The sequence below is a fragment of the Prinia subflava genome, chromosome 2, assembly GCF_021018805.1.
Source record: "Prinia subflava isolate CZ2003 ecotype Zambia chromosome 2, Cam_Psub_1.2, whole genome shotgun sequence".
NCBI classification, from domain to species: domain Eukaryota; kingdom Metazoa; phylum Chordata; class Aves; order Passeriformes; family Cisticolidae; genus Prinia; species Prinia subflava.
The window spans coordinates 44,695,594-44,716,792 of NC_086248.1; the positions used below are offsets into that span (position 1 = coordinate 44,695,594).

The following is a 21,199-nucleotide window of genomic DNA, read 5'->3' on the forward strand; positions in this document are numbered from 1 at the left end:
TGAGAAACATAGAGACACTCTCACACATTCTTCCTAAATGCTGCTTGTTGGCAGCTGCCCATAGACCAGGAGGAGCAAGACTCTGTAGTCAGAGATGGAGTCTCTTCTGAAGTTCTGTGAGCTATTCCTGTCCAATTATGGCACTACCAAGAGACATGACCATTTGAAGTATGATGAAGTGTGGTGGATGCTGAAGGAGCCAAAAGTTGTGGGTCACTAAGACTCATTTTGAAAAGTTTTATTTTTAAATTCCACGTCAGCCTTCGCCTCAGGAATATGTGGAAATCTCCCAGCACTGTCATGTTCAAATCAGTGCAAGTTTCTGCCTAGTGGCACAGCTGAAATCCTCAGGGCATGGGCTTTGGTTTGCTCCAAAGTGGAAAAGCCAAACCACCTTCCATGAAACTCATAGCTAATGCAAAGCTAACAGGAGAAGGTGTTGGGGTCAGGTAGAGGTGCAGCTGGAAGAACTCACTTCCAGTAAGCTAGCAGCTCTCCTGGGAGCAGGGGAGAGGGGCCTGGCCAGCAGCAGCTGTCTCTGCTCTTTATAAGAGAGGATGGAATAGCTTGTTAGGCTGTGGTTACTATGGGACATGGCTGAAGCTTGACCTGGTTTATGAGCCAAGCTCCAGTCTTATGAATTCAATAGAAAAACTTATGCAGACCTCAGTGGGACCTAGGTTTGGCCTAACATGCTTTACTTAGAGTCTTGAGTGAGGGAAACATTTTTCTTCAGATTACAGTTGAAGGATTCTTGGGTTTCAGCTTAAGTCTTATGGTGGCAGTGTATTGCACACTCGTATTTCTTTCTTTTTCTTTAATAAATCACTTTTCTCCTGTACTTAGCCTCTGACCAAAACCTGTCTGCTGGAGCTGCAATAAACCTGGCTGGTCAATGATATCTTTGCTGAAAGCAATCTGCTCCAACCACATCATGTATGCACTGGCTGACCCCCAGGCTGCCACATCCCCCCCAGCCCTGGCCCCTCTTGCTGCAGGTACCTGGTGGGGAGCAGAGGCTTTGGGAACAAAGGGAGACAGAGACTGTAAATACACCTTTCTGTAGCTGTACTTCTGAGGCACAGGGATTTGCTGGAGCTGGGGCCAGAACAAGCGAGCTGTGTTTGAGTCTATCAGATTTGTGAAGTACAGGTGTGATAATTCCACTGCAACCACAAAAGAATTTACAACAGGAAGTGTTGCAGCTGTTGCTTATTAGCATTAGTACAAATTACATGAAGCAAATTGCTGGCAGTCATGTTTCCATAATATTTAACTCATGGCAGTGAATAAAAGTGATTCTTGTTCAAGCAAAATTTTAGATTTCCAAGGGAATTGAATTCCAACTGTCCATGAAGGGAGCATGGACTGGAGAACAGCATGCAAGTACTTCAAGGCATCAGAGGCCGTGTGTGCAGCTATATGCTTGCCTTCTCTGATAAAGGTGTGTGAATTTAAGACCATGTGAATGCCTTGGTGAGAGAAGGAAAAACCCTGTGGTTCCATATGACCCAGTTGCCAGTGGCAAGGTGTAATGGTGTGTGGGTGTCATGTTTTAACTCTACCACACTGAAAAATCAGCACATTCTGCCCCATTATGGAGCTGCTGAGTAAAGTTCTGCACACAGAAATGCCTGGAAAGGGAAGGGGGATCTTGCTGAAGTTTCCTTGAATTTTTACCCTCAATGTGCTTCCTATGACTTACTTCCTTAGTAACCCCAAGATGTGGAAGCAGCCTGTGCCAGCAGAGCAGTTCCATAACGCAAGCTCAAGAAGGTGGATTTGGAGACAAAAATCTACACTGCAACAGACTGAAGGTGCAACTGACTGAAGGTGCAGACTGAAATGTTGGGGTGCAACCTGCTTGTGTCTGACAGGAAAATCCCCTAGACCAAATCCCTGGGCATGACACCTCTCTCCAGCCAAACCAGTTTCAAACTGGGGAGCAGCTGGTTTTGCCCTGCCATATCTGCTGCCCTGCTGGGTCAGCCAGCAGCAGGCAGTCCTTTCAGGCACCTCCTCTGTCTCCCTCCTTGCTGCTTTGGGAAGAAGTGAGCAACTGGCTCTGTGGAGGGAGACTGTAGTTCGGAGAGGGGAAGGGCCTGAAAAGCATTTAATTAATAAAAAGGTGTCATTTAATTCTTGCCTGCCTTTCCGGTGCAGGGGGAGGATCAGTTGTATCCAGGCAAATGTCTGACCCTGGAGATGCTCCTGTGTGGGGTGAGCTGAGGGATCCTTCACAGGCTGCTTGAAGGACCTGGGGGGGGTCTCCTTCACGATGTCTTTCTTTCAAACAGAAGCTATTCAAATGAAAAGAGGGAGAAGGCAGGCAAATAAAGAAGGCACTAACTAATTAACTGAGAGGTTTGGGTATGTTTTGGGGCAGTAAGAGCTGACAGATTCCTCCCTGAGATTGTGCAGCCCCCAAACAGTGCACCAGTGATGGGGAGTACTGCATTCCATGGGCAGGAGTAAACCATGGCATGGCTGTGCCAGGGCTAGAGGAATGGCTACCCAGGGCTGCCACAGTCAGGACCAGGCTTCAGAGGATGGTATATGCTCCTGCTGCTGATCCAACAGGGATGCTATTTCCACACAAAAACGTTATCAGCCATTTTCTTGTTGTTTTACTAATTATTGCTAGTTTTGCTAATAATGTTCCATTTAATCTCTCACAGCTATCCGTTCTTTACAAAGGAAGAAAGCGTAACTCATGAAGACTGCTGACAACCCGTAGAAATTCAGCCATCAGTTTAAGGCCAGTAACAGCCCAGAGTGATGCTTTACATGCCGGTCCCAAGGGTGCCTGCCTGCATGAATCACACCGAGTCAAGCTGCTGACGCTGCAAAGGCTGCTGCACTCAGCCTGCCAGGCAAGACAGTGGGCTCAGAGAGGTGGAGGCACTCCCAGAGGCATTTCTTGAAATGCAGCTAGGTCTGGCTGGGGAAGGAGGTGTTTGCTGGTGTGAGAGAAGAGGCTGTGATGGCAGGTGGAAGGGAAGGCAATGAGGCTGGCCTGAGCTGGTCAGCCAGGCGAGATCCAAGATGGTCTGCCAGGGAGCACTGGCTCTGTGCTCCCAATACCCCATAACCACCACTCCAGAAAGGGAGGAATGGTCCACAAGTCCTTGGACTTCAACTGCTTGCTTTATTAAAAAATAAAAAAGTGAAAGCTCACAAAGAACTGAAACTGCCTGAAGCAACCAAAGCGCCTTTTGATCATGCTACAAGTGCTTAGAAGGAAAAAAGAGGCACATGTGTTGCTTTAAAGGTATCGCACATCCACCCACCTGTTGGGAACAGTTAAAAAATACAACTGGGTTGGCTACAGTCTGAAGGGAGAGCTGTGAAAGGAATGGCAAACAAAGTAACTTCTACAGGTGACGCTCAAAGCAGCAGCCAGTGGAGAAGCAGCTGACATGCACACTCTGGTTCTTTAGTGCCTATTCTGGGGAAACAGCCTGACACCCTCAGCAGAGCAGAGCTGCTTAGCTACCTTCACTGACAAGACTTGAAAGATAGAAATTAGGTACAATTTCTATATTACAGCAATCACAATAATGTTTGTCTCCTAATTGCCTCTCAAGTGAAATAAAACCAAACAACATCATGCAATGAGGAATTTTTGTCATAAGCGTTACTTACATGTAAAAGGACTCCACTAACTGCCTTCCCTGTGAAAAACAGAACATTAAGTATCACAGCCTGGGCAGTTTTAAAGTACCTACAAGAGTGATATCCAATGAGATGGCACCACTGACTGTGTGTGTCAGATGCATTCATGAAAATTAATTCAGCGTGTTAAATTATGTGTATGAACGTCATTTCCACCATGCAGTCTCTTCACACTGTGTTGGTATGATCAGCCCCCTCGGCTGTAACACCTGGAGTAGGGTCAGGGAGTGGAAGAAAGGGCTGAGAAACAGGACAGGGGTGAGATGCAGAACAGAATCAGAAGGCTTCATGCTTAGGAAAGTCTAGTTCTGGGTTGTGTTTTTTTCCCCCACTCTCAGAACAAAATGTGAAGCTACAGATCCTCCAGGAAAATACAATAAAATGCAAAAATATTCTTGGAACAAAAATGTTCCACTTCCAAAATGTCAAAATGATGTTTTGACACTACTGAAAGCTGTAGTTTCAGTTAAATAGAATTTAATGTTAGAAAGTGACATGCTTTTATGAAGAGTTTTGATTTTGACAAAGTGGGATTTTCCAGCATTGAAGCCATCTGATAAAGCCTAACCAGCTCTGATTACTGATATATTACAGCAAGGTGGGGTTTTAAGTGAAGGAATTTAAATCCCATTTTGAAAAAGGAAGAGAGGTTAACTAAGTTTGTAATTATGAGGAAAAAATATTGTTTGAGGACTCTATGGAGGAGATATTACTAATACAGCAAGATTTTTACAGGTTTTGGGAATATAAGAGTGAAAAATGAACTGTACAGGTTTGCTGTTGATGGAAAGTCACCTCTGCCTCAACCAGACAGCTGACCAAAGAGATTTCCATTCTTTATACCACAGACACAAAGTGATGTGGGTGGGTGTTATATAACAAGCATTGGCACGTTTAGGGTTCCCTATATTACGTCACTCAATGACATATATGACTTTTCTTTTAATACAGTTGTTCAGCTATTCCTATTTAGGGTGTTTCAGCATGCAGATAGGATTTGCTGAAAGCTGGTCAGTCCTGTAAAGATCCAATCCTGCGAATTTATGACAAGTGTTTCAAATTAAGAGAGTAGTCCCCAGGAGTTTAGGGTAAATCTTGTAGGATATGATTTCTCCTATTTTTAAGAATTTCCAGGAGCAGGCCCTTGAATGGGTATCTTTTTATAGGGGTTCTAGTCTAGCAACATGCATCAAGTTGAATTCTTTTTCATGAGGTATTTATGGTAACATTCTTTTCTACATAAACAGGGTCAAACAATCTCGCACATTATCAGGACCCTGTTTCTCAATTCAGCTGAGCTAGCTAGCTCTAAAATCACCTGCATGACTTAGAAACACTTGCTACCTCTCCCTGTCATGCACCAGGGGTTTCAACTATATGGATGTGTCCCTTCATAGTCATCCTTTGTGGATGAAAACAAGGACATACTCATCCCACAGATTACTTCCTCAGCATGAGACCTGTTTTGTCCCCCTCAGTCACAGGGAGTGTCAGTAAGCACCTTTTAGATTTGTAAGAGGCAGAAGTGAGTTTTTAATTCACTTGAGACAGAAAGTCCAACACATCTGTCTGTGCACTGAAAGCCACAGCGCAGTCAGGAACCAGCCCTACAGCATTTGTCCTGGGCCTGTGCAAAGTGCAGAGATGTGCCCAGGTCCTTGCGAGGAGAAATCCCATCCGGCTTCCTCGTTTTTTAAAGACGCAAACAAAAACAAACCTAGAAATTCAAATTTTTCTTGGAGTGGCACGAAGAGCGCGCCAGACTGAGCGGCTCGGGGATGGAGCTGACAGCTGTGCGCGCCAGACACCGTGGGAGCATCCACCCCTCCTCGGCGTGACGGGAACATCCTGCCAGAAACACTCTCTGCACTCGGGCTCTTCTTGAATTAATTATCTGCAAACGGTGACGGGCGCATCCTGCGGGGAGCCTGTGGTTCCCTGGCGCTGTTTATGGCCGTGTTCGATAGCAGAGTCACGATGGTCAAAGCTCCTCAGACAGAAAGCACCGCAGCAGCAAAGCTCCAGGCACAAGTCTGCTGGGGCTGCTCCCTCTAGCGGGAAAAAGGACTTTAACTGGGGAAAAAGCTTTCCCCTCCCTCTTTTGTTTTTTATTTCTTCCTCTTTTTTTTCTTTCTTTTTTTTTCCCTTTTCTTTGTTCTATTTTTTTTGGCGTTTTGTCTATTTGTTCAAGTGAATAATTCAAGTTTTCCGGAGAGTGCAAGACACGGGGCAGTTTCCATCAGACAAAAGGTGACCAAAGGCTGCCCTTTTCCAGCCCCTGACCCTGGAGAGTGGTGCTGGTGCCCAGGCACTGCAGGTCAGCGATTACTTCTCACAGGCGGACCCGTGAGGGACTCTTGTTTTGTCTTCTAGCAGTCCTATGCATACGCTGTAGTTGTGTTTGGTTTTGATTTCCCACTTCTGGTTACAAAAATAGGACTTACTATAATCATAATAATATTAATGATATAAAATAATTATTGTAATTATATACTTTTTGGCAAATTATTAACACAAAGCAGCCCAAAAGATCCCACTGGATTAAAAAAAGGTGACAACGCACAAATGTTAAAAAAGACAAAGTCTTTGATAAAAAAGAAGGAAAAGCAATCTGCAAATGAATGCATTTCTGTAAGGCAACATGTTACCTTTAGTCTTCCATCTAGATATTTTTTCATATTCTGTTGTTCAAGAAATTATTAGAACTTGGCTTGCTTGAGCTTATCAATGTGGTAACACAGTTTCAGTGCTGGTCCCAATTTCAGCCCCAGGTATTTCATGATCATGTCGCTTTTCAGCAGTAACAAAGCGTTGCCATCAATTTCCTGGTTTCAAAAGAGAGGAAGAGAATGGAAATGTGTTAACCCCCCTTTAAGTGCTATGTCCTGACATATTAAACAAGGTGAATTAGAAACAGTGGGTCATTTAGGGTAGAGCTACCTGAAATGTCATGCATTTCGAAATTTCATTTAAAAAATTGAAATCTGAGGTGCTATAGAAGGAAGCTGTAAAGGAAGGTTTAATTAAATACTACTTTTTATTCTTCAAGGAAGTATAAGATTAGTTTAGGTTTTCAATCTATTTTGTAATTAAAAGTAGAATTTTTTAAAAATCAGGGTTTCTCTAAGTGCAATTCTGAGAAAAGCCAGTCAGCCTTGAGAGAAAGGTATGAGTGATGGAGACAGCGAAGGATGTAGCCATGTTAAACTGCTAATAGAACACCTCTGGATCTCAGTTTCAGCTTTGTCCCCAGCTATCTGCATGTTTCACGTGTCTCCAGTACATTTATACCCAAAGATGCAAGTATATGGTATATATATGCACATATGTGTGTATATATATATGGGTTTTTTTCCCAGAGACAGTAGTAACTTCCTTATTTATTGCATTTATTACTAAATTTGATAAATTTTAATTTAACCCTCATGTAAGTCGAGGAAATTGCCACCAAGCTCAACTGTTTATCCCAGAACAGTTGGCTTGAAAACCTTTTGAAATTATGACATTCTACTGCAAAAGTAGCCTGAGCCCAGAGAGAAACAGACTCTCCTTTACTATGGGCTGTAGAACACAGAAGCTTTCAGCTGTACTGTCCTTCCTTGGACCTGAGGCTTGTCTGGTTTTCCCTGACTGAATTAGAGGATCTGACAAATAATTTTACCCATCCCCACAGCTTCCAGCACATTTACACGCTTGGAGAGCTAAAACATCACGAGTGCTCTGTGTGTGTGTGTGTACATGCACAGATCACACACACCAATGCTGTCTGCGCTGTGTTCTGTGGTTTTGATGGTCAGATCCTTCCACTGTGATCCATTGCCTACTTATTAAGCAATGCTATGGATCCTAATTTGCCCTGATCATTATTATTCCATTCACTAGGTGATTTATCTGATGAGCAGTTAAGGTCACTTTCTGATTAACTCAATCAATTAATGCTCCTCATTTTGCAACCCCCACTCTAGCCATAATAGAAACTGTCTCCACCTCCCTGCTCTCCTTGCCATTATTTTAAAGAAGCTAATGTAAAGTAAGAATGAGTGTTATATATAATTATTATTTGCATAGGAAATAAAATAAGAACTCCTTTAACTGTGGTGCCATAGGGTAAAAACATTGTCACAGGTCAGGTGTGGAGGCAGCTGTTTCTAAATGTTGAGTTCAGCATTTTATTATTTCCATTATTATTACTGTGTAGGGGTCAAGATTAAACTCCATGACAATAGTATACCAGAGGGAGCATTCATATCCAATTAAATATCCCATATTAACCACTTGCCTCTGCAGATTCTTGGCTTGACTTCGTTACAGTATTACTGTGTCAGCCTTTTAAAAAATAATTTTATAAAAGAAGACTTTGATTATGTGGTTCCCACATGTACATTAGTCCCAGCAGAAGATCTTGAACCAGCTCTGGAACTGGTAGCATCCAGTGCCATCAGGGCCGCCTTTCCCCTCCTCCATTTCCCTTCCCCATCTTTCTACCAAGTCTTTCTTGCTCTCCCAGGGTCTCTCGCAGTGCTGCCACAAGGTCCCTAGCCAGGGCAGTGTCTCTTTTCCATGAGACCAAAAGCTCTGTCAGTGATGAGCTCAGCTGTCCTTGGCACACAGACCTGCTGAGGCAGCAGCCCAGGGGAGCTAGTGGCAGGAAGTTTCTCAGTCTTTGGTAGACACTCTCAGGATCTACCTGTGACAGAGCTCCTTGGGTATCTTGGCAAGAAGCAAAGCTTCTGCCCCTGGTGGGAGGAGCAGAGAGAGCCAGGACATCCTGCAGCACCTTTTGGGGCACTGAAGGATGTGGGCTGCAGGCTGGAAGAGGCTCTGAGGACTGAGGTCAACACCCAAAGAGCCTGGTAGAGCAGTGGGAAAGCACACTGCCCACGTTCAGGATACATCCTCCAGCTGTTTTCTTCCTGCTGGTCCCAACAGCCTCTCTCTCCCAGCTCAGAAGAGCTGATTGCCAAATCAACTATTTCGGGCGATAGCTGGGCCTTGTCAATGACAGTAAGTGCTTCTAAGTAAATTATGCACCTGCTTCACAGAAAGATTGAACATACAGGAAGATATGGCTGAGGTTAATGGACTAATCACTTGTCTCTCACCCCTGGGGTCTTTGTGCTAATCCAGATGAGGTTTGAAGGCTGAAAAATTGCAGGGATATATATAACTCAAAGGCGTAATTGAATTGAGTTGTGTGGCAATCAAACCCAGGTTCTCACACCTATGGCGTATTTTACAAGGAAACCAATGATAAGTAGAGCCCATGGGTGCTGAATGTGCAACAAAGAATGACAGGGACAGTCTTTAGTGGCAATTTAGCTTGATCTCTTTGGTCACAGAGCAGCTGCAGTATCATGGCATTCTCCAGTGCAGCTGGTCCGTGACTGCCTGGAGCATTCCCAGGTCCTGCTGTTACATAAAAGCATACTTTGCTACAAATGGAAACTAGACAAAATTAGTGCTTTTGCACTCTCCATATGTACAAGACAAACTTTAAAAGTTGGTGGTTTTTTCCTTTTGGGTATACCTGTGTGCCTCAGACCATGTTAATTCTTGCTCCCTCGCAAGAAGATTTTCTCTCAATGCACAGCCCTTTCTGGTACTGGCAGAGCCTCCTTCTATAGCAAGTTCCTCTAAATCTGAAGGTGGCTTTTTTGTCTGCCTGGTAGCCAATATAGGCCATGCTTTCACTGTCAGTTTATAAGGCAGAGGCAGGAAAAGTGGGCCAGCACCTGACCTGTGCTTGCAGGTTTGGCCCTACACCGCTGTGCCTGCTGTTGCTCTCATCCCACAGACCTGTCTACAGAACAGCAGATGGCTTCAATACCTTCCTAGGGTGAGCAGACACCAAGGCCTGTGTCCACCTTCATTTTCAGCTGCTCTTTAGCCACCTCCTCTCCTGTATCTGGAACCTCTGGAGGGAGAGTGTAGCTAGAAGTCCATTTACCTCGCTCAGCTCTCGTCTGCAGCTCCACAGCCCCACTTGTCTCTGCTGGCACAGGGACAAGGAGTGATTGAGCCCTCTTGTTGTCTCTGCAGCACTGGGGGTACTGGTCAGGACTCAGGGCTGGGGAGCAGTTCTCATTTAGACCTGGGTCCAGGCACTCACATGAAAACTTATGACCTCCAGCTGAACACAAACAAGTCACTTTTAGGGCAAAATCCATTTTTCATAGCCAGACTGAATTGATTAAGGAGAGATGGAGAAGGCAAAAAATGCTAATAGATACATTGGTGTCAACTCCATATACAGCAGCAGAACAAGAAACTCTGGATCAGACAAGTTTACTGTCTTCCCCTTTACTAATTAAGGATAATATAATTTCCATCACTGGAGGGTATCCTTACAAAAGCAACTATCATATCCTCAAGAGAGTCAGCAGATCTGTTAAACTTGGTTATGTAGTTACATAATACTGAGGGGAAAAGGATTAAAATATTGGCTGTTTTGGGTTTCTCCTGCTAACTATCTAGAGACACATAAAAATGCTCTTCAGAGAAGAAGCATATATATCCTGTGAAAAATACGTCATTGAAACGAGGCTTTTTTGTGCCAATCTGACAATGAAAAATGAGCACCAGATCCTCAGTGCTTTCTCTTAGGCTTGGCGTAGAAACAATTTATGCTGGAGTAGCTGGGAACAAACAGTGAGCACTTTCTAAAGACACTGTTACGGTTTCCCCATTGAAGTACAAATGAATAGAGTAGCATAACACAGCACAAAACAGAGTGGGATGGGATGGGATGGGATGGGATGGGATGGGATGGGATGGGATGGGATGGGATGGGATGGGATGGGATGGGATGGGATGGGATGGGATGGGATGGGATGGGATGGGATGGGATGGGATGGGATGGGATGGGATGGGATGGGATGGGATGGGATGGGATGGGATGGGATGGGATGGGATGGGATGGGATGGGATGGGATGGGATGGGATGGGATGGGATGGGATGGGATGGGATGGGATGGGATGGGATGGGATGGGATGGGATGGGATGGGATGGGATGTGATGGGATGGGATGGGATGGGATGGGATGGAATGGGATGGGATGGGATAGAATAGAATAGAATAGAATAGAATAGAATAGAATAGAATAGAATAGAATAGAATAGAATAGAATAGAATAGAATAGAATAGAATAGAATAGAATAGAATAGAATAGAATAGAATAGAATAGAATAGAACTGTTTCAGTTGGACAGGACCTACAATGATCTAGTCCAACTGCCAGAGCAATTCAGGGTTGACCAAATTACACTGTAGTATTAGGGGCACTTTCGAAAAGCCTCTTTAACACTGACAAGCTTGGGGCATCGTCCACCTTTTCACAAAGCCCATCCTGGTGTTTAACCACCATCTCAAGGAATAAGTGAATTTCTTTAGCTCAGACCCTCCAGAGATGCTGAACCTCTTGCCAGGCCCTGAATTCAACCTGGTTGAGCAAGCCCAAGGCAGCTGAAGAGCTGTGTGTGATACGTGCTGGCTGCCTCTTGTGACTTAAATTACCTAGGGGTGGTAAAGGTAGTCTTCTACATACGTGTTTTCTGAAGAGCTCCACGTGAGGGCCTAAAGCTTGAGGGTCTGCATCCTTCACAAACCAAACCACATCATCCACTGTCCAGGTCAAAGGATTCTTGCTTGATGGCTGAGCTGCATCCTGTCGTTCAGGTGAAGGACTTGAGGCTATCGGAACAAAAAAGCCACAATGGTGCATTACAATGGCACGCAGAGGTTTCCTGGGTTTGTGACTGTGGGTGTGCAGGGCTTTGGCAGCCTCACTGCAGCACTGGACACTGGATCTGTGCGTGCAAGAACTGGCCTGAGATGGCAGCACAGGGACCAAAGGGGACTTGCGGAATTTTGCAACCTGACTGCTTATTGGAAGACACGATCCCAGCTGGTGAATTGTGTTAAAAAACATGAAACCCTTAGGTCCCTGCTGGGGAAGGAAAAATGTGCCAGCTGCCAGGCTCTTAAACCAAGCTGCCCCTGCTGTCTGATCTGCAGCAGCAGGGTTCTTGGCTCAAGAAGACACTACCCTCACACCCGGAGAGAAAGTTCTCCAGCACTAAACAAAGGAGTTTGCCATTGAATGTGGAGACTAGAGGATAAAATCAGGATTTAGCAAATAGGGTTTTTTCATTTGCATTCAGATATTCATACTTGTTTCAGAGCTTAGCAGAAGGTTTTTGGTCTGTATCTTCCTAATCTCAGTCTCTCACAAAGCTGAGGGTCCCCAGTGAATGCCAATTTGGAAAGTTACTAAAACATGTGAGGATGAACATCGCTCATGTGACTTTTTAATGGTATAACCCCTCGACGATTTAAGGTGGCTTCAGCTTGCTGTAGCTTTAAATCAAGTGAATAAAGGCGCATTGGAATGAAAGTGCATTTATGTTTTTATTCTTGGTCTCTGCAGAATTATAAATCTCAATCTCCACCTGAATATAATTTGTACGTCCACTTATGCTGCTTCTTTACGATGAGAACTGTATTATGCTAGGTTACAGGAAAGCTGTTTCCATTTGTTTATATACACACCAGGCAAACTTCGCATTAGCAGGCAGCAGCACACATGCATTAAATGTTACGTGCTCACATCTGTTCATCTCTTTCTGTCAAGGCCCAGTTTTTAATGAGAGAAGTACAAATGGAAGGCAAGTATACACTACAGAATACGAGAAACCGAACAGAAGAGTGTGTCTAGAGGGAGATCACATACCAAAACTAGAGCCTAGAGATGCCCCAAGTAGCCAAGAGGCAATCAGAACTGCTGAGGAGAGAAGGGATGAGCTCTCCAGAGAAATACTGAGCTTATAAAGACACATGGGATGTGTGAGAATCCCCTTGCATGACTCAAAACATGATCCTAATGCACGTGGGTAAATATGCTGGGTGGGTTTGGGGGCTCATGTAGATTGTCATTCCATTGACTTCAGTAGAGCTCTGGTGATTTATAGTAGCTGAGACTCTGCCCATATACACCCAATAATGGGTTTATGTCCATATTTGTCCTTTCTTCCTTGCCACCATGCCCATCTTGTTGTATAATGTAACGAGGTGTATTTGCAGTTACTCAGAATGAACTCCAGAAAGCAGCGGTGCTATGAATGTGCAAATCTGTTTTTCATAATGAGATGAGATGTAAATATCATGATAATTGCACTCTCATTTGCTAAGTCACTGTTCTGGATACAAAGGACAGGGAACAGCCGCAGGCCCTTTTAATTAGACAGCGAGGACTGGTGTTTGTGTGGACACAGGTGACCCTGGGCTCCGCTCACAGAATAAATGCAAAACACCACACTACAGACACCATCTGGAGCCTTTGGCACGAAACAGTAAAGACAGAGAGTGCTAAAAGAACAGGGTAATCTTGGCCAACCCCTGGATCATCAGCAGCATTGAGGAACTCTGTCAGGGACAAGCAGGACATCTCCCCTTCATGATCTGTCAATGGTTTGGACGAGAGCTGATGTGTGGAGGTATCGGGCACTACACCACCTCAGACCAAAGGTCGGGAAAAAGACCAGGCTTTTGCAAACTAGCCAGAAAATATAGGGAGGAGAGAAAGTTTTGGCTGTGACCAAAAGATTGCAGAAATTTCTCTGCCACTGCTGCAACATGGTTAGGGGAGATGTGTCACTATGGAGGAACACTTTTTTTCCTTTAAATTAGTATAAATGTAAGGAAAGCCCAGAAGACTTAGCCTGGGATTTATATTGGGAACAGAAAGGGCAGCCTGCAGCCCACTGACTCCTGCCTGCAACCTGCCCAGGAAAGGGCAAAGGGGAGCAGAGACCCCCCAAGAGCCACTGGGAGCCTTCACAGGTATTGGAAGTATCTGTAATAAAAGGAAGGGGGATGAGAAGAAAAGGTTGAAATGACAGAAGGGATCTACTCACTCCTTTGCAATCTAACAATCAATAGCATAAATGTGATTTCTGAAAGACAAATATATAAATGACCTTTCTAAAGAGACTGCATGGCAAGAACTCTTCCCGACCCTAGCAGGTGAAGATAACCCTTTCACATCCATGCCTGAGGATAGTATAATATCATAATATATAAATAAAGATTATGTGTCAATATTAATTCTTCAAGTACTTTTCTCTCTTCATGTACCTACCTAGTATCAAGTTTTGGATTATCTGCTGCTTTTTAATGAATTAAAATGTGTTAATTTACTTGTAAATTTACTTAATTTACTTGTTAATTTACTTGTTTACTTTGAAGCAGCTACCTTCAAATGTTATTAATGAAACAAAGATACCTCCAGTTTGCAGCAAAATATGAGGTTTTAGCTGATGAGTCTGGAATCAATCTGGTTTTTATATATTTTATAATTTATTTTATTGATCAGTTTATTTGGCTTTTTAGCATTTTAGTTTACCCGAGTGTAATTCCTCAATTTACAATAGAAAATAGATCATTTCATGTCTACACAAAGGCATGGAGTTTCTTTCAACAGCATCACTTTGGTGAAAGACTATATTCAGCACAAATGTGTTTGATGGCAGCAGGGCAAGTACTATACATTTTTTTCATATCTGAAGGTATTCACACTTAACCTAAGAATTAGATAAATGAGGAAGTCTCATGTCTCCTGGGTATCCTATGCCATCCTGTCATCAGAATTAATCAAGATGATAATGAATACTCAGATTACAAAGAGATGGGAGTGCTTGCGACCAATAATTATTTTTAGAGATCATAATCTAGGTCAAATCCAATTTCCTGTTTTTGACAGGTGGCAAAAATTTTTCAAATTAATGGAATGGGATATGGAAATTTAGATAATCAGAGGGAAGCACTTTCCCCTCCCGGCTCAGATGATATTGGGGAAGGACAGTGAAGAGGTTCCTCTGCAGGGGAACATCTCCAGGCATCCCATTCAACACCACTGACCACACAAAAATAGCTGGAATTACCAGGTCGAGGGCAAAAGCTGAGTGAAGCTGAGGGATAGAAATGGTCTGGCCTAGTCTGAGTTTTCACCCCACACTTTTCTCTGCCACTCATGTCTAACCTCTGCACCTTCCTGAGAAGAAGAATGGAGTCAGAGCCAACAGCCAAATGGCTGCAGAGGCACGACAAGGAAATAAAATGCTAAAATGGAGTTAAACCTGCAAAAAAAGGAAAGACAAACAACAGACTCCTTAAATATGTTCTTGGCAAACAAACAGAGCCCAGAGGGAGTACAGTCATTGATAGATAAGAGTGGAAAGGGAGTGACAGATGAACTTTAATATTGCTGCAGGCCTAAATGATTTCTTTGCCTCAGGGGAAGAGGGTGGGAATGAAATTTTAAAAGGTTCTCTCTGATTGCACTGGAGCAGATAATAAGGAGCAGCAGATCTACTGAAACTAAGCAGAAGTAGCAGACCCTCAAAGGTGCAGAGAAATGGGAATTATTTTAACAAAGCAAACCACCCCCCACTACAAACAAGGAAAGGAGGAAGGCTTTAAAATACTTTTCTAAAAATCTAGGGCACTCCAAGCAGGAGAAGAAGAGGTGCATCAAATAAGCAAGGGCCTGAGAGAAGACAAGCACAGGGCAGGGTGTTGGCAAGCCACGGTCAGCAGAGCTCTGCAGAGAGATCGTGCTCAGCGCATCTCTCGGCGCTGGCCGGCGCTGGCAGGGCGTGTCGGGCACCGCCCGGCCCGTGTCCTCCGCCCGGCAAGGTGACACCGAGGAGTCCCTGTCCCGCCAGCGCGGCAGCTGCTGCCGCTGGCAGCACGGCATGCAGTGTGCAACCCACTGGCAGCATGGCATGCAGTGTGCAACCCACTGGCAGCACGGCATGCAGTGTGCAACCTGCTGGCAGCGCGGCATGCAGTGTGCAACCCACTGGCAGCATGGCATGCAGTGTGCAACCCACTGGCAGCACGGCATGCAGTGTGCAACCCACTGACAGCACGGCATGCAGTGTGCAACCCGCTGACAGCATGGCATGCAGTGTGCAACCCGCTGGCAGCACGGCATGCAGTGTGCAACCCGCTGGCAGCGCGGCATGCAATGTGCAGCATCGCAGGTGCTCCTCCTCCCGCTGCATGAGCCCAGCGCCTAACTGTATGAGACGTGGCCGCGGACATCAAATATTTATCCAGACTTTTCTTGCTTTTTCCTTTGTAGGGGAAACACAAAGGCGGCTTGCTGGAAGCACTGAAACTTTCAGACTGAAATGTCCTCAAAAATTAGCAGGCAGGCTGTATTTGCTGAATACAGTGCTGAGACTCACAATGCCTCAGCAGCTCCTTTGCCTTGGGGAGGTGCTGGATCTGTCCCTCATGAGCTGCTTGCAGCATTATTCTGGAAAAAGAGAAATTTCAACCCCCATGCCCCTAAATGTTTTCAGAAAATATGTGTACTAATAAGCAGGACTGCCTCTTTAACAAAGACCCTCAGGTGATAATAATTAACTGCTAATACTGGATAATAAAATCTCCATAAATATAACAAGCTACAGGGAAAGGTTAGGGTTATTATATTGTGGTTGAACACACAATTCTTCATACTTGGGATAAAGGCTTTGTCTGTTATGTAAGCAGGCTTGGAAAGGTTTATGATGTCCTTGACTATTCCTTCCCTAATTTAAAATCTTCATTTTGGCAAATGATGACAGGAAAGTGCATGTTTATCTGTTTGCTGCCTCAACTGGCTTTCTGAAATGAGATTTTTTTTACTTTATTTTTTCAGAATTTTTTAGCATAATCAGGGAGAATTAGGCATCAAGCTTCCGATCGCATTAATGAGAGCTTTGAGGTTTAATCTCATCCATTCTCCTTGAAAGACATGTTCTGCTATGCACTGAGATATGTTTTATGATTATGGCTTTTTCCATAATATTTGCCCACCATGATAAATAAGGCAAGCTATTTTTCAAAACTATCCATAAATAAACAGGATTTGTTTGAGGTTTCAGAGATAAATTCTTCCTCCTTTTAATGAGCCCATCTCTACCTCATAAGTATACAAACTGAAGAGGATAAGAACAGAGACTGACATGCACCACTTACTCATCTTTGCTTACTTATGATTCAGCAACATATAAATTATGCCTAGAAAGAAGAAAAACACATGCACAGATTCCAAAGACCTTTGCAAGAGGGAATTTGTGAAGACAGTGTTAAAACTCCACTGTGGCTGCACTAGGGCAATTGCAGAAATGTGTATTTTTAAAGTCTGGGTTTGCCAGTAGAAGTGGAAGCGATGTGGTGGGTGAAAAATATTATTTCTTTCTGTGAAATACTAGAATCTCTAATTTTAAGGAGGAGTGGGTAATGTTTTGTAGGACTTGGGTGAGAATGCCAGTGTTACAGAGCTGACACTCTGGGAAATAGTGAAAGAGATGAAACCAGGCTGTGACTGCAAACATTACAGTCTCTTAACACTTGAAGTGATATCGTAATGAACGTGTGGGCACCTTGATTTCATGGATGTCACTGTATCGCCCACCACAGCCACAGAAAACTGCCGGGCCCTGCTGAGAGCAAATGTCTCTCCTTTGCCTGAAGGCACCCAGCTTGTGCTATGGACTGTGGGAGACTGCTGGAGTCTCCAGAAAGCAGCTGAGAGGCTTAGAGGAAGTGTGATGGATGGTGGTGGCACAAACATGCGTTGGCTGTCTGTCTGCCATACACTGGGGGAGTACAGGGGATTGCTACAGGGGCCTTGGCACCAAACCTTGTGTGGGTTTGCGTGTGCCTCTCTGGTAGACCCTAATCTACTATGGGTGATACCAGGACTAATAAATGCCTAAAAATTAGGAAACCCCCAACAATATCAATGAGTCCATAACCACTTTAATGATGCATGCATTTCTGTTTTAGGAGCTCATTACTGTTGAGCTGGCCAAATGACCCAGAGACCTCAGAGGAACTAGGCTATGTAAGTGTCAAATGATTGCCCCATAAAAATTACTAAGCTGTTTTGGGATGAGTTCTGTTAACCCCAAGTATTATATGTAGCAGTTTCAAGTGACTTGTGAGGCTTCAGAGCTTCAGAGCTTCAGAGGCACTCATGTCATGGATGCCTGGTTCTAAAGCAATCTCTCCCTCTTTGCTCCTCAAAGTGCTTTTAATGGTTTTAAGGCAGAGAAATTCAGGAATCTGTAAAGCCTTACATGACCACTTGATGACTTTTTTGTTGGTTCAGTTCTGGAAAAAAACATGAGCTGTATTTCAGCCTTTCATTTTGTAAAGATTGTGGATTTTGTGGAAAGTCATGAAAAGAGAGATGGAGGTGTCTCCTGAAGCTTAGCTTCCTGCTCAGGACTACGTGGAGGTTTCACAAAACATTAGCCAAGACTGGGAAAGAGTAAAGAGTGACATTCAAAGTCAAAAACAAAAAGGGAAAACAATGCAGCTGAACAAGCTTAAGAAGCTCTGATTTTAAGCTTCAGTCCATCCATTGAACATAGTTTCTGTCTGCTGATACCAAGGGTTTTCTGCACACAACACATTCTTGTGCAGGAAGTTTTGTGTATTCTGAAAATGCACAAAGTATTCAGTAACCCACCAAGTGATTCAGACAAAAAAAAAATCTGAGTATGAATCTACCACCTCTGGTTGAGGAAGTCTTTGAGCCACAAATTTCTGAAGGCAGAGAGGGCAGTGGGGGTGCACTACCATCTCTGCATTTATCCCTTTCCTTGGGGCATGCTGGATACAAGATGGTAGCTAGATAAACCTTTGCTCTGAGCTGCCCTGGATCCCCATATGTGCTACAAAGAGACAATGACTGATCCCAAGAAGAATGATCAGGATTTTTAAGGCAAGTAAGTTAACAACATTGTTAAGTCTTGGGTCCTCAGAGCTGCCAACTATAAAGCTTGGTGAAAGGGTCCCAGTTCTGCTAAGAGGCTCTAAGGAAGTGGTGGGAGGGAGGTAAATGAATCCTCTGCCACAGTGAGCCTCTTGTCCTCCCAGCACCTGATTATGCCAGCCTGAGAGGCACTGAGAAAGATCTGAAAGAAAATGGCTTTTCATTTCCTTTTCTTTGTAACTGAGGCCACCCGTTCCTAGTGACAAACTTTTACAAGTTGTTTGCAGTGTATTTCTGTACTATCCACTTCGCTTTGAGTAAAGTTGACTCTAAGTAAAGAATGAGAAAATTATGAGAACTGAATACTTACCTATAATAGAGTAACACAGGGCTAAACCAGGGAAGCAAGTGTGTTAAAATAATAGCAAAGTCACTGATAGTTTTGGAGAGCAAGGTATTGAATATCTAAGAAGGCCAAGTTAGATAAACAAATAAATACGGGCATAAATACTTGTAATACATATTTTGGAAGAATAATATTCTAAAATATTAAATAGTGAAAGTACAGAAACAAGAAATAATATCGGTGTTGGGGAGGTGAGGAATGTGAAGGAATTAAGCAAAGATTAAGCAAAGGATACTGGAAAGAAGCTCTGGAATGGCTTCCAAGCAAGAATATGCAGAATCTATTGAAGTTTCCAAGGGAAATGCAAGGGCAAAAGACAGTGTAATGAGCTAATGGCAGACAAAGGAGCTAGGGGAACCAGTAATCTTCTGCAAATATATCAAGATTTAAAAAAAATAGTACTAGAGTGGCAGTAGATTCCATTAATAAATGAGGAAAGGAAAAAATTAATGACTTTAAAATGGCTGAGACATTCAACTGCTTTGTTAGATCTATCATCAGAATAAAAAATGCAGACATGAAGTTTGTATAATTAGTAAGGGGTGAAGACACTCTTGGTATCACTACTGATAAAGACCTGTTGACTGAGGATTTGGAAAATGCAAACAAAGTTAACTGCAGTTCAATGAAATAGCTAACCCATCTGATGAACTTGGGTAATTTCTAGAGGAAAAAATCATGGCCGATAGGAATCGTTGTGGATGAGTAGAGAAACTGACCCAGCAAATGGTAACTGAACAAAAATACAAAGAAAGGGAAGAAAAATCATTGAATGCAGTGGTTCCCTTGGCATTTCTTGAATTTGCAGATAAAATTCTTGTGACTTTGCTTCCTGAAGAATAAAAGAGCCTTGAGAGTGAGCTGAATGATTTTTAAAAACATGTTTTGTGTAATTAAAGGCACAGGATGGGCACACAGCTAGGAAGCAAAAGCTTTGGCTAAAATGCTTTGAGGTAGGCACTAATATTTGGGTTTGCTCTGCATCACGTCTTGTACACAGTTGGTGTGACACAAATAACAGGTACCTGCCTGTAGGCAACATAAATCTTTGGGAGGAATGCCTTATATATTAATGTCTATATGTCTGAGCTGATAATAACAGGTGTGATTGTCACACAATTATATGTAATACATATGTTTACATAACAGCAGCATTGAAAAACCTTCACCTTTTTACTTAATGGTGAACAGATTTACTGAATGGTGAACAGGACACAGGTTACTATTTCCCCTTGTAAATGGAAGCAGGAGTGGTCTGGATGGATTCCATCTCAGAATCTCCTTGCTAATTTTCTTGGGAATTTGGGAATGAGTTAAGACTCCAGCACAGCACCAGCACAGCAGCACACATTGCGAAATGAAGATGTTACATTACCACTTCTGTTTCCTTCAAGATAGGCCCCATTCCTTGTTGGGCTGGAGGTCTGATGCCGCAGGCCAGTAGATGAGGACCCCCCTGAAGACATCTGGGCAGGATGATGGCCACGGGAGGGAGAGAAGCCTCCAGCAGGGTGTCCATCTGCAGGACTCGGGCGCACGGTGTACATGGAGCCCATGGAACCCAAGGCAGCATCGGCAGGATCCACACTGTACGGCTTCCTGTTCGGAGCACCAGCCAGGTAGTCCTCAGGTATAACTGTCTCTGCTCAGCAAGCCCAGACACAAAATAAACATCAGTAAAACAGAAACTTTTTAAATCAACCCTTAAAAATTTTTTTTGGCCAAAATTCCCATTTTTTTTGTCACAAAGTGTAACGTTGTTTTCAATTTTCTGTACAGACAGCTGGCCTCAGGAGAGATCCTCGCTGAGAATTAATAAACAGTGAAGGGAAAACCAACCATTCAAAGTCAGTAAAGTCACAAGAGGAAAACCATGGCTTGATATGAGTCATCCATGTCAGCTTACAATATTGTTTTCCATAAAGTCCTGGGCCAATTGGCCCAGATGCGATTTGACTCATGATGCTCTTCAAATACACCAAGACTAGAGGATTGAAAGGAAGGAGGCAGAGGGGGCCAATAGGACAGGCAGTTTAATGAGTTCATAATGCCTGGCAGCCAGTAGGAAGGAGTGAAGGTAATAAACCAAAGCATTCTGGCTGCAATTACCAAAATTAATCAGAAGTACCCTCAGCTGCAGACATCCATCAGGCCCGGTGTCCTGCAAGGATACAGGCTTGATGACTGATGAGCACACCCAAGGTTTATCATGGACAGTTATGTGTTATGTGTGAGTCACTTGGACCTGACTCAGGTTCAAACGTGCCAACATCACAGACAACTGCAAACCACTGCTACAGATCCTGTCCTCTCCATTGCCATTTCCACACTATATAGGAGCTAAA

At 43.7% G+C, this 21,199-nt stretch overlaps 1 protein-coding gene across 1 annotated transcript in view; it reads right to left on the reverse strand.

The window, feature by feature from the left end:
* Window positions 1-6,264: 6,264 nt before the first annotated feature.
* The window catches only part of SCML4 (Scm polycomb group protein like 4), a 42,086-nt gene continuing 27,151 nt past the window's right edge, over window positions 6,265-21,199 (reverse strand). Inside the window, exons 5-7 of the mRNA XM_063391847.1 lie at window positions 20,230-20,496; window positions 11,219-11,364; window positions 6,265-6,500 (exon numbers count right to left, since the gene is read on the reverse strand). Of these exons, the coding sequence (XP_063247917.1) occupies window positions 6,375-6,500; window positions 11,219-11,364; window positions 20,230-20,496 (539 nt within the window). The 3' untranslated portion in view covers window positions 6,265-6,374. The remainder of the gene's footprint in view (window positions 6,501-11,218; window positions 11,365-20,229; window positions 20,497-21,199) is intronic.